The 13,947-nt window shown below is 34.8% G+C and overlaps 1 protein-coding gene across 1 annotated transcript in view; it reads right to left on the bottom strand.

The window, feature by feature from the left end:
- The window catches only part of SLCO4C1 (solute carrier organic anion transporter family member 4C1), a 63,491-nt gene that overhangs the window by 11,907 nt on the left and 37,637 nt on the right, over positions 1 to 13,947 (bottom strand). The window contains exons 4-8 of the mRNA XM_027100535.1: positions 10,623 to 10,719; positions 8,746 to 8,867; positions 7,461 to 7,573; positions 5,266 to 5,410; positions 4,656 to 4,851 (exon numbers count right to left, since the gene is read on the bottom strand). Of these exons, the coding sequence (XP_026956336.1) occupies positions 4,656 to 4,851; positions 5,266 to 5,410; positions 7,461 to 7,573; positions 8,746 to 8,867; positions 10,623 to 10,719 (673 nt within the window). The remainder of the gene's footprint in view (positions 1 to 4,655; positions 4,852 to 5,265; positions 5,411 to 7,460; positions 7,574 to 8,745; positions 8,868 to 10,622; positions 10,720 to 13,947) is intronic.

The raw sequence follows: 13,947 nt of genomic DNA, 5'->3' as shown, positions 1-13,947 counted from the left end.
TAAGACAGTCACCATTCTCAAAGATTTCACAGTCTAGGAGTAGAGTGGACACAAATTTATACACTAATATGGTTATAGACTGTGGTTATAGATATCAACAGAGTGTATTTTATACATCTGCACTGAGGAATGACACTTAAAACAAGCCAAAGTTTAGATAAGTGGGTCTGAAGGAGCATCTGTCTGAGATCAGTCTTAGAGAATGAGTAAGAGTTAGCTGAGTAAATGGGGAAGGCGAAGGGTACTTCAGAGAAGCTGATAAAAGTCAAAAGGTGAGAAATAACATTCTATATGGAGAAATATGAATGATGTCTGAGGCAGGGAGTGATAGGAAATGTAGTTGGAAAAGAGTCATGGACCAGATTGTTGAAAGCCTCATGGGCCTTGTTAAAAAACAATGGGCTTTAACTTATTTTGAAAAAGTAATCAAGTATTTTAGACTGAAAAGTGGCAACGTGAAAAGTACATTTTAAAGAAATAACCCTATGTGGAGTTTGAATTTGGAGGAAGGGGACCAGTTACAATACCCTAGGCAATAAATTATGATAATGTGTAGGAGAACTAAAATAGAATTTTGATTAAAAAAAAAACAGATTTGAGAAATATTTTGGATGTAGAATCAGTAAGATTTGGTGTTTGGTTGACTGAAGATAGGAACAGGATGGAAAAGTCAAGAGTGACTCCTAGTGTCTAACTTGGCATTTTGGTGGAGAAGAACTAGTTCTGGGGAAGAGGTGATGGGTATGGTTTTATACATGTTGAGATTAAGAGTCTCAAATTTGGTGAAGAAATCTGGCCTGGAGCCAGGTATCTTAATATCCATTTGCATATAGATGTAGCTGAAACTCTGAGAATGATAAGATCAACCATATAAAGAGTCGAGAGTACAGAGAGGTCTTGGGAGTTCATTTATTTCATGAATACGTAGTGAGCTCCAATCATGTGCTAGACTCAAAGTGGTGGAAATATATCTAAAATAAATAAAGAAGTAGAGATAAAGATAGAGGAAGGAAGGGAGGGAGGAAGGAGGGCAGGGAGGGAGGGAGGGAGAGACGGAGGCGGGGAGAGGGAAAGAAAGGAAGGGAGGAAGGGAAGAGGGAGGGAGGGAGGAATAAAATTCCCTGCAGCCATGAAGCCAAGTTTCTTGCACTGGGGATCAAAAACAGTAAATGAGTGATTTATCTAAGTATCAGAAGATAACTGCTATGTTGCAAAATGATGATACCTAAGGAGTAAGTGGAGAACAAGAAGCTCATGAAGGAAACAGATTAAAGAGAAGAATATAAAACAAATGAGGAACAAATCAGTAGGGAGTTTGAAGGAAAGGGTGATCAAAGAGTAAATTTTAAGTAATTCATCTCTCTGCTTAGAGTCTCTCTGTCTTCAAATCTATTCCACAGGCTGCTGCTAGATGTCTTTATCAAGCATGATGCCATTCATGAAAGCAATCAGGATAGTCTCTGCCCACATCTAGTTTACAATATAGATGTAGAAATCAGGTGACAGAAAAACTATCCCTGCAACTCTAGAAATAGCCTCTACACAATAATTTTTAAATTAAATTTTTCCAATATATAATCCCCATATTATTGATAAATGATTACTAAGAATATGAAAATTTAAGACAGTCTGAGGCAAACTACAGTAGAAACAAAGAAATATAGAATATATTCTTTATTATCAAGGGTTTAATCACCTTAGCCTACACATTTTCTAAAGGTTTATTTCATAAAGTAAAGGGGAAACTATTACCAGGAAAATAGCCAGTGCCTGTGAAGTTTATTAAATTTTCTTAATATATACATATTTTTTAATATATAAAAATCTTAAATTTTTAAAAATTGAATATTAAAAATATTTAAAATGTATCATTTTGATTATACACAAAAAATATATAATCTTAAAAATACACATAAATGTGTGTTTATGCATATATATGTATATATGAGAAACGTGTTTATCACGAATAGCTGAATTTAAACATTAATGTCTTATTTGAATCCAAATTATTATTCTATAGTTATGTTTCTACAATAAGCAAAGATTTCCCTAAATCTACTGCAACTTCTTGATAGACATGCCTCTTTAAGGCGCTGTTTCAGATAAGCAATGAAATTCTAGCTATAGGCCAGATAGGGAAAAAATACTGTGTGTACTTACTACAAACCCTGCATCTTCACAACCTCTCTTTCTCCCACTTCACTAAGAAGGTATTTCTTGAGCTTTTTTTTTTTTTTTTAAATTAAGGGTACTTTAATTAATTTATGTATTTTTGGCTGTGTTGGGTCTTCGTTTCTGTGCAAGGGCTTTCTCTAGTTGGGGCAAGCAGGGGCCAGTCTTCATCGTGGTGCGCGGGCCTCTCTTGTTGCGGAGCATAGGCTCCAGATGCGCAGGCTCAGTAGTTGTGGCTCACGGGCCTGATTGCTCCGTGGTGTGTGGGATCTTCCCAGACCAGGGCTCGAACCCATGTCCCCCTGCATTAGCAGGCAGATTCTCAACCACTGCGCCACCAGGGAAGCCCTCTTGAGTTTCTTAGTCTGTTCTTTCATTGTACTTTGTCTTATACACGTGTTTCTTGCATAAGGTTATTATGACTAAGCTGTCCATGATGTAGACATTTTAATATGCAGGGCACATAGCTAAATTAAGAATCTGGGACCACAGAGAAAAATGATCTGACAGGGCTTCCCTGGTGGCGCAGTGGTTGAGAGTCCGCCTGCCGACGCAGGGCACACAGGTTCTTGCCCCGGTCTGGGAAGATCCCACATGCCGCGGAGCGGCTGGGCCCGTAAGCCATGGCCGCTGGGCCTGCGCGTCCGGAGCCTGTGCTCCGCAACAGGAGAGGCCTCAACAGTGAGAGGCCCACGTACCACTAAAAAAAAAAGAATGATCTGACGATTTCACACCTCCACTGTGACTTCAAGCCTTATCTCTTTATTAATAGAATCTACACACACACGCACACACATCCCGTGTGTGTGAATGTGCGTGTGTATGTGTGTATACTCACTTTCAGTTTTTTTCACCACTGAGAATGTGTATGTAATTAAGCTCTGTCTCTATGTCCCAGACCTTGATACCTCTCGATGACCAGCCCTCACATGCACGTCAAACTGACACCACCTCACTTGCTTTCCCTTCTGATTAGGCTAAGGCCACTCATCTGGTAGTGACTCTTGCTTAAGGTAGAAAATATCAGATGGATTCACATCCACATCATCTCTGCATCAAGGTGATAGAGTAGTATTAAACTATCCAGAAGTTTCTGTACTTCTAAAAGGAACATACAAAAAAAGTGGTTTCTTGGGGTACATTTGGGTAAAGTTTATAGGTGTCAGTCAGTTTCTGCACAACTTACCTCTATCTATCTTTCGACCTTTCCAGGTATCTTTCTACTATTTCCAGACACATGACCTAAGCGCCATTCAAACTGGTACCTTCACTTTCTAGCATTTATGCTTTGGCTTAACATATTCCTTTGCCATTCCCTCTCTCCCAAATCTTTCTCTCTCAAGCTTTTTGTATACTTAGAGGATATTTTAGCCCTATTTCTCTATTATGCCATGAAGCCATTCCTAAATCTAATTAAAGAAATTGAAAAGCTCTTTTTAATTCCATAGCCTTTTATATCTCTCACCACCTAATTCATTGTTCATTCACTGTTTTGTTTCCCAATCTATCCTGCTACCCTAGAAACTCCTTTAGAGTAGGAATTTTGCCATAAAAGTCTGCCAGAGGAAGCAGTCGATGAATTGTTGAACAAATGTAATGGAGCTGGACTAAACATTGCTTTCGAACATTTTTCATTAATATAAAAGAATGACAGACATGAACAGTAGCTACAAATCACGATAATTGTTACTGGCAAACTTTTCAAAACAAACTTTTTCCTTTATTTAGGTTATCTGAATGCCATATTAATACAAAATTAGAGAGTCCTTGACCTGGAGCACCATCCCCTTCAACAGTCTCAAACACATATATTCAAACAATTAAAGCAGCACTGTGGGCCATAAAACACACTGCTGGGCAATGTCCTACAGCCTGATCCTCTGTTGTGGCTTAGGATTTCAAAGCAAAACAAATAAGGCAAGGAAAGATAAAATGGTCAAACCAGTTATAGGTAGAAATATGTTTACAGGTCATAACAACAAGAAGTTATTTATTTCTCTATAATAAACATGAACTTCTAAAGTAAACACAACAGTGATTAGTATCACCTAGTTTTAGCTTCATTTTAATTTCTCTACTAGCCTATTTTCAATCCATCTAATAGGAGAATTTCACCATAGGGAGTTTTAAAATTTAAATCAATAGGAATATGAAATAGGAATAATATGAAATTCTCCCTAGGATGTTGAATCCATTACGGACAAAGATTCTGTAATATTAATCTTTGTATCCCCGAGAATAGTACTCAGTACAGAATAGTTGTTTCTTAAATTCTTTCTGAAAAAATATCCAACTGTTAATATGATATCAATTATTGAAACTAAAAGTAAAAACTACATATTCTTACATAGGAAAAGCAGCCTTCCAATTTTTTTTTAAAAAGCCAATTTCTTATCATTTTATTTAAGAAAGCATATACTTGGAAATACACACATAGTTTATTACTCTGATATTAATATCAAAAAGCAGTGAAATATACTTACCCATTATATGATTCAGATACACCTGCAAATGGCTCATTTTCACAGTTGGCATAAACAAATACAAAAGTCAGTGTAAGTGCAGTTATAGACATGAGCAAAGCAAACTTCATTATGTTTTTACACGTCATTTTGAATTTCGAAACAAGGATACCACCTAAAATCTGACCAAGAGCAGCTCCCGGAATTAAAACAGTCCCTAATGAGAAAGAAGACACAGTGAGAAAACATACACGTATACTCAGTAATTTATACCAACAATTGGAAAACATCAAAAACAAGTAGTACTATGGTTTTAACATATGAAAGCACTCATGTGATTTAGAAACAACATGAGTAAATGAGTTAACAGTTATATTAAGAGATTAATAAAATTAATGTTTTGAATATTAAGATTAATATATATTCGCTTTACCTCTGTATATAGCATTTGTATCTCTCAAATTCATACAATAGATTGTCTAATGTCAGAAAATTGGAAACGTTTATCAAAATCAGTGTAAAGTTTAAACTTCAAGGAGTGGGCTATCCAAAATTTTATGCTATTTTAATAAATATCTAATGTGGTAAAGTAAGATTATTAGATTAAGCTAGAACAAAGAAAATGTTTTACCTGCAAGGGTAGCTGCAGAGCTGGAAGACAATCCAAACTGATTTTCTATAAATTTAGGTAAAAATGTAGCAAATCCAGTAGTAACTAAGGCTTCTGAGCAAGTTGATAGAACTAAACACATAAAGACAGTATTCCTCATCAAATTCTAAAGAAAAAATACAGTTCACCAAATGAATAACTATGATTATACTGCAAAATGCAGCATTAGAATGGTAGGTACCATGATGAAATAGCACATTTTAAATACACACAATATAATTATTTGTAAAATTTCAGCATTTTCTTTAGCACAAAAGTATAAATACTGATCACTAATAGTTTTATACATACAATGTTGAGAAAATTTATACATGGAGCACCTAGAAAATTGACAGATGATTAATCAGTAGGGTGAATGTGCCTTGATCATATGCAAGGGACCAGGAAAGGAGGTAGAAGCTGGCTTGGAAAGTTCTCTTCCCCAGTCTTACTATATATCTCCATACAATAAATCTACCCCATATTCGATTTTTTTAAATTGTGTTCTGAATCCCTATGTCCAGTAAATGAAGAATTGACTGTGAGCAAAGATGAGAGTGGTCTCTAAGTATCAAACTTTTGGTATTGCTCCACAAGTATTGCTCTCGGTAGTTAAGAACCTTAGGTATAGAGTTAAGCAATTTTCAATAAGGGTCTATATTGCTGGAGTTCTCAGAACCTTATTAATCTACCAGAGGGGAGTGTAGAGATTCAGTTATTTCACAATATTTAACCATAAAGTGAACACCCACAAAGTATAGTTCTAGAATATTCAATGCAAAAAAATTTAATAAAACTGAGCAACACACACACACAAAGGAGTCACAAAAAGGCAAGATAAGAGATTTAGAAGTCAGAGCCAGATGATCGAACATAAGAATAACAATAGTGACAAAAGGAAAAAAAGTACCTGAATGAAGAAATGCAATAATTTTTAAAAATAATGAGCAGAAAATATTTAAGTTTTCAGATTGAAAAAGATAATGGAATCCAAGCAAGGATTAATGAAAAATGATACATATTTAGGAATAAACTAGTGAATTTCCTGAAATCAAAGAGAAATGAAAAAATTTACAAATTTGCAGATAGAAATAACTAAGAATCACATTAACTTGAAACTTCTCAACTGCAACATATTTAACTAGAAAAGAGCCAAACAACATCTACAGACTACTAGAATTAAAGGAGTATGATCTGAAAGTATCCATCCAGTCAGAAATATCATTCTGACATTCAAGGATACTTAGATGGCATCCTATCTGAGAAAAACCAGCAATAAAATGCTGTATCTATAGAGATCTGAATCAGAATCAAGATCTCAAAGCATGAGAACATAAGGATAAAAAAAGCATTGGTGAGTAATGACTCTTGATACATATAAGAATTTATAGAATAAATAGAAATATATGAAATAGAAGAGAACTACTATAAAAGAAAATAACAGTAATTAGAATTAAAAACAATTATAAACAATCTCAGCAAAACACAAGAATGTGCCTGTATGGAAGAGGAGGAAGGAGAGTTAAAAAGTAGGATGAATGGAGTAAAAACATGTTAAGGCTTTCATTTGAGGAGGGAAAAAAATAATAAAAAGTAAATAAGTTCAAATCTTGAAAAGGTAAAATTATAAATTCCCTTATGTACAAAACTTTTATGATGCTAAATAGAAAGAATACTTCTCTGCCGAGTTCAATAAAACAGACCATAACACTTTTGTTTCTTTAACCTCAAATTCAAAACAAGTAACCACTAACCGCCACTTCTTTCACAAGGGAAAAATATTGGTTTGGCATTCTCAAAAACATTTACAATTCAATGATAATTGATCCATCCATTACACAAGGGAAATGGCATGGGATAATGGACTATATGCTAATGCGGAACCACTGAATATTGATATTGCCAATAAGATAACTCATGTTCTTCCAACCGATCTACTCTGGAATAGTTTTCATTTACTCAAAGCACAATACAATTAAATCTGAAGAGGTTTTTATAAGAGCTAGAACTATAGTAAATAAGCCAGCAAGAGTGCATTATGATAATATTTGTGTGTATGGATATACTGTTTACATATATTTGTAATATATACATATATCTACATATGTATGTGTGTATAGTTGTATGTGTGTGTGTGTGTGTGTGTGTGTGTGTGTGTGTGTACAGTGTTATTTTACCTTTAGAGCAGCTGGAAAATCTTTAAAACTTTGTCCAAAATTCCCATCTGTATGTTGTAAAGAATTACTCTGATGAATCTGGGAAGTTTTTCCATCTTGAATTTCTGCTGTACCTAAAAATATAGTAAATTTACCCACTCTATCTTCTTGCTTTCTAATGATTCTTTCTCATCCTTTATGCATTAAACAAAGAATGTTTAAAGCGCTTCTCTTCTACTCTAATTCTAACATGTTTTTTAGATGAAATAATATTTATTACCTATTATCATGTCTAATTTTTAATAATAGTACCGTGAATAAATCTGAGAAAACAGTCAATACATAGACTCATAAGTTGGATGGCCCAAGGTAGAAAGAAATCAATGAGTCCATCTACTTCTACTCTGCCTACTTTTCTTCTACCCATTTCCAGAAGTTAATCATCTATCCTGTTACATCTATTCTGTTACATATAACAGAAACAACTAAATGCCTTCAGCATGGAGAAAAATACTTCTATAGATATGTATATGAACCACATGATTATAAAGAAACAAAATCTCACAGACAAAGGAATAGATATTCTTTTCTATTAATCTTTTCTTTTAGGACAGATTTTTAGTATTGAAATTTGGTGAAAATAAGTATACAAGGGCTTCCCTGGTGGCGCAGTGGTTAAGAGTCTGCCTGCCGATGCAGAGGACACGGGTTTGTGCCCCAGTCCGGGAAGATCCCACATGCCGCGGAGTGGCTGGGCCCGTGAGCCATGGCCACTGAGCCTGCACGTCTGGAGCCTGTGCTCCGCGACGGGAGAGGCCACAACAGTGAGAGGCCCACATACCGAAAAAAAAAAAAAAAAAAGTATACAAAAGCATGACTTTGGTGACAATTGAAAAAAAAGTACTTGTACTATCATTAATAAATAATTAACATCAATTGGCTCTTGAAGTTACTAACTAAATACAAACTAATAGTTTAAAGTTACTAATAGTTTAAAAGATATTATATCTCACATAAACATAAAGCAAGATTCCAGATAACACATAAGATATAAATTTAATAAAGAGGTGAATATGTACAGTTTTATTGGGTATTAAATGAAAATAAAGAAAAACCATGAATATTAAGATTGTTACCCAATATTTCCTAAAATAAAGACAGATATTCAAAAGTTTGCATAGGCAGACAACTGAGATTCTATTAAAAAAAATAGTGAATTTTCTAGGGTTCTTAGTAATAATGTAGAAAGCAACAATTGGCCTAGAATTGGAATAAAACTCCCTGGTTTTAAAGAAAATATTTTTACCTGGTAAGTGCTTTGGAAAGCAAGAAAAAGGTATTATCAAAGACCAGGCAAAGAGCCAAGACATGAGAAATCCAATCCACCATGCCCCCAGCCATCGTGGATCATCCTCAGTGATATCAATGCTATATGACAGAAAAACAGGAGGTAAAAGTCAACTCTACCTTGTTAATTAAAACTCAGTCACGATAATTATATAATTTATCATTCAAATGCATATATAGAGAAATATTATTATATTATCCAAAATTTTTAGTGGAGCCATTTTGAAGAATCACAATGGATAGCAGGCATAAGTGAGAGCTCTAAGAATAATGATTTACAAAGTATTCCACATGGCAAATACAACACAGAAGTTTTAAATATTTAATAGTAAATATATGTATGTTGACTATTTGAAAGCATGCATGGAATTTCTGAACATTCTTTATCTAACTTTGGCTACATTTTTCTTCTCTGAATATTATAATATATAGTATATATATAGAATACTAAATACATCTCACAGCGAATCACTGATTTTTGTTAAACGCCCATACACTATGCCCCAATTGTGGCATTCATTTGAATGTGAAATTCTTCTTAAAGTGATAATATATTAACAGTTTGTTATAATGGTTGTCATATTTTTATATCAACAGGCTCTTCCTCAAAACACATCATTTCTACAACTCATTTCACTCCACTGAAATTAAAACCCAGCTTTCTGCTCAAGGGCTTCCTCTGTACACCTTTTTATACAGTCTGGAAAAGATTAACCTAGGGCTACAAACATCAGTATCTTTGTATTGTACCACCTTCTGAAATTTTTTATTAACCTATAGTCTCTAAAAGATTAACCTAGGGCTTCCCCGGTGGTGCAGCGGTTGAGAGTCCGCCTGCCGATGCAGGGGACACGGGTTCATGCCCCGGTCCGGGAAGATCCCACATGCCGCGGAGCGGCTGGGCCCCTGAGCCATGGCCGCTGGGCCTGCGCGGCCGGAGCCTGTGCTCCGCAGCGGGAGAGGCCACAACAGTGAGAGGCCCACGTACCGAAACAAAACAAAACAAAACAAAACAGATTAACCTAGTCTCTAAAAGATTAACCTGGGACTAACAAATCACATACTGTGACCACATTTTCTTATTCATTGCTCACAGTCATGCAAAGGACTGTGAAGTTACAGTAAAATGAGAAAATATGGCCTCAGCAAAGGCCACTAACTTCTCTATTCAGGAAAAGGAGATGGTAACTCAGTGGGTAAGAAGGGGATTTTGGAGTCAAAAAGATCTACTTCATTTCATGCCTTGGCCACTTACCAAGTTCTGTGTATCAACTACCTTATAAGATTATTAAGAGGATTAAATAAAATGGCATGTAAAATTACATTATACACAAAACCTATGTTGTCTAGAACACAGTATGGGATAAACAAACATTACCTATTATTATCCTCCAGTGTTACAGTTGTTAAAGCTGAACAATTGTGATCTCTATATTATCAGAGCTACTATAGCACTTAGTCTGAGAATCATAAACTCTCGAGACTCTTCAGGCTATCTACCTACAGCTAAATCTACTGAAAGCACAACTAACTTTAATTAAACTATTATTTTTGAACAATGCACAGGGTACTGGTTATGTATTTTGAAAATTTTCACCATCTAACTATTAAGCATCCTTATTTGTAAATAAATACTCTATACCAAGAGATGGTGTGGCATTAATTCGTGAAGCAATGCAGCCAAAATAGTACATAAAAATTGTGTGTATTCAGTTGTGTTTCCTGAAAAATCCCTCATGATATTCTGAAGAAATATTATAAAAATATTCCGCCTATGGTACTAACGTGATTCAAATAATATAAATCTAAATAAAAGAAAAATAGATATTGCCTTGCCTTTGTCCCAAATCAGCATCAATGTACACGGTTAGCAACTGTCCTCCCAACACATAGCCAACAGCAGGGCCTAAAATTGACATGGAATAGCCAATTCCTAGAAAAAGAACAAAGACAATGAAAATGGTCATCTGTGGGACTTTGCTTTGAATGTCTGACAAGTGAAGAAAGAGAAATATTTTACTATAGAAAAACAAAATGATTAGAATTATATGAAAATTACACATATTTGTCAAGGAGCTTAAAATACATAATTCAATGTCAAATTTTTTAGACTACAATAGTGATGGCAACAAATCCAATAATTATAAATTTATGAAAGTTATATCACGTTAACTCACAGCAGGGGTAGTTCATCTACTATTACCCTTTGTGAACAGTGATAGTAATTACTGGCTACAATTCTTACGGAAGAAAACAAAGTGAAATGAGAAGGCTTTTATATTCTATACACATTCCAAAAGCATTCTATGGCAGCTGATTTAAAACCTGGATCTGGTTCATTAGTCTGTTTCTTAAAAGTAAACCATTAAACTCCTTCTCTTAGTGAATCTCCCATTTTAACTTGCAACAGAATTAAACTGACCTTATTTCTCTGATATTTAAAACTTTGCCATATATAACTTTTTACTTTTTGTTAAAAAATTATGCATACATCAGTATCTTCATATACTATCACCTTCTGAATTTTTTCATTAATTACTGAGATTCTCGTTCTCATACACAAAAGAAAAGGAATATACCATACACAAAGTGAAGCATACATCAATGGTAAAAATGACTTATGTACTAGATCAAGGCTCCAAAGTAGAGGTCATTCAAGATGATCTGAAAACATATAAGAACTTTTATTTATCTATCAACTACCCTAATTTATATTATAACTATATATATATATATATATATATATATATATTTTTTTTTTTTGTGGTACACGGGCCTCTCACTGTTGTGGCCTCTCCCGTTGCGGAGCACAGGCTCCGGACGCGCAGGTTCAGCAGCCATGGCTCACAGGCCCAGCCGCTCCGCGGCATGTGGATCCTCCCGGACTGGGGCACGAACCCGTGTCCCCTGCATTGGCAGGCGGACTCTCAACCACTGTGCCACCAGGGAAGCCCATAACTGTATTTTTGAATGTAAAAAATGTATTGGTAGAAAATTTTAAGTATATAATTTATAAATAAGTATATATATATATATATATATATATATATATATATGACTCATGCTCAAAAAATTTTATAGCTAAAAGTACATGATTAAAAATGCTGGAAATCTGGAAATCAATGATTCCCAAATTATCTTTGGTGATAGATCCTTTTATAAATTATTTCCAAAAGGGTTTAGACTGATACATTTGTAAGAATACCTTATAAGTTTTGTGGAAGTATAAAATTGCTATAGGGCTTCCCTGGTGGCACAGTGGTTAAGAATCTGCCTGCCAGTGCAGGGGACACGTGTTCAGGCCCTGGGCTGGGAAGATCCCACATGCTGTGGAGCAACTGGGCCCGTGCGCCACAACTGCTGAGCTTGCGCTCTAGAGCCTGCGGGCCACAACTACTGAAGCCCGTGTGCCTAGAGCCCATGCTCTGCAACAAGGGAGGCCACCACAATGAGAAGCCTGTGCACCACAATGAGGAGTGGCCCCCACTTGCCGCAACTAGAGAAAGCCCACGAGCAGCAACGAAGACCCAACACAGCCTAAATAAATAAATAGATCTATTTTAAAAAATTGCTATAAAAGTTTCTAAAAGTTTATTTTCATTTTTTGACTTTCTTCATGTTGGCATGGATCTATGTAATTCACACTGAATAGCACTATCTATATCACCTGCTTTCTCAGTCCTCAGCAATTACTCCTTGGTTAACAATAAAGAATGCTTTGCATATGTTCACAAATATGTTCATAAAAGAAATATATCAAGAAAGCAAAGAATTTAAAGTTTTCAATTGATGAAAGGTGAATTTGCTATGACCCCAAAATTAAAAATTCTGGTAATGGTGGATAACCTATGGTAGACTAGCATTTCCAACCAAATTGCCCACTAAGAAAAACTTTTAAAAACTGTAAAAATTATTTTTAAATATAAGGCAGATAAAAATAGTGAAGGACCACTGTGTTAAGATTCTTAAGAAGAGAGAGATTTAACAAAAATTGGGACTGATTTTTTTTCCTGGGTATGTTGGCTAATTCTATAAGAGGCACTGGGAGGGTAAACTGTCTTTTGCTAGTCTCTAGGAAGTAGGGAAACAAAAGTTGCAGTTTAGGGAGTAGAGCTTATAAACTTTCCCTGTCCTACATTTTAAGTTGGCACCTACGAGGCTATACTCTAAAAGCAAGGATGAGTTAGAAGTAGACTGGCTCACAGCGTAAGTGCAGTTTAGCACTTACTCAGTCCCTGAAATTAGATAAAGGGCATCCCAGACTGTAGTGTTCCCATGTACGACAGAGGTGGGAAAGTTATTAAAAGACACACAGAGTGATTCTGAAAAAAAATTCTAGAACTAGAATTTGTCACAATAAAAATGAAATGGATCCACAGCAGATTACTTAGAACTGAACTGAGTATTACTAAACTGGAAAATATATTATTAAATCAGTAAATATTTATCAACAAGCACAGAAAAAATACAGGATAGAAAATACAGAAAAGACAGTAAAGGAGAAAGAATACATTAAAAAAAAACAAAACCCACAAAGGCCTACCATACATGTAATTGGAGTAACTGGAGTCCCAAGAGAGGAGACAATAGGGCAGAAGTTATATTAATAATCATAGGAAATATTCCAAAACCAATGAAAAGTATCAAGCAATATATTCATGAAGTCATATAAGTTCAAAACAGATGAAATAAATGTAATCTTTCACCTATACACTCATAGTAAATAAAACAAATGAAAATCAAATACCAGAAAAGAATCTTAAAAATGGTAAACATACATAAGAAACAGTGGAAGTGAATACAGTAGAATAGCACTTTTAAAGTACTGAAAGAAAATTAATGGCCAACTAATTATCTATTCCCAGTGAAAACTAGATGAAAAACTAAGAGAATTCATCACATGCAGACTGTTGCAATAAATTAACTCAAGACTGTTCTTCATTAACTCAAGGAAAATGATCCCAGACTGAAACTCAGAGTAGCAAAGTAAAGAAGAGCAATAAAAAAAGGTGAACATGTTTATAAAAGTGGATCAATATTTTTAAATAAAACAATAATACTTATTTCAGGAATTTAAATATAGAAGGGATTACAGTACACAGAAATAATTGAATCAATGTTGGGAAAGGAATAAATTTAAAGGGTTTTAAGACTTATGTGA

This window comes from Aethalodelphis obliquidens, unplaced genomic scaffold (genome assembly GCF_003676395.1).
Source record: "Aethalodelphis obliquidens isolate GAN/ISIS:26980383/991018 unplaced genomic scaffold, ASM367639v1 scaffold4, whole genome shotgun sequence".
Taxonomy (NCBI): Eukaryota; Metazoa; Chordata; class Mammalia; order Artiodactyla; family Delphinidae; genus Aethalodelphis; species Aethalodelphis obliquidens.
The sequence above is the reverse complement of the archived record's forward strand: the minus strand, read 5'-3'. Positions and strand labels throughout refer to the sequence as shown.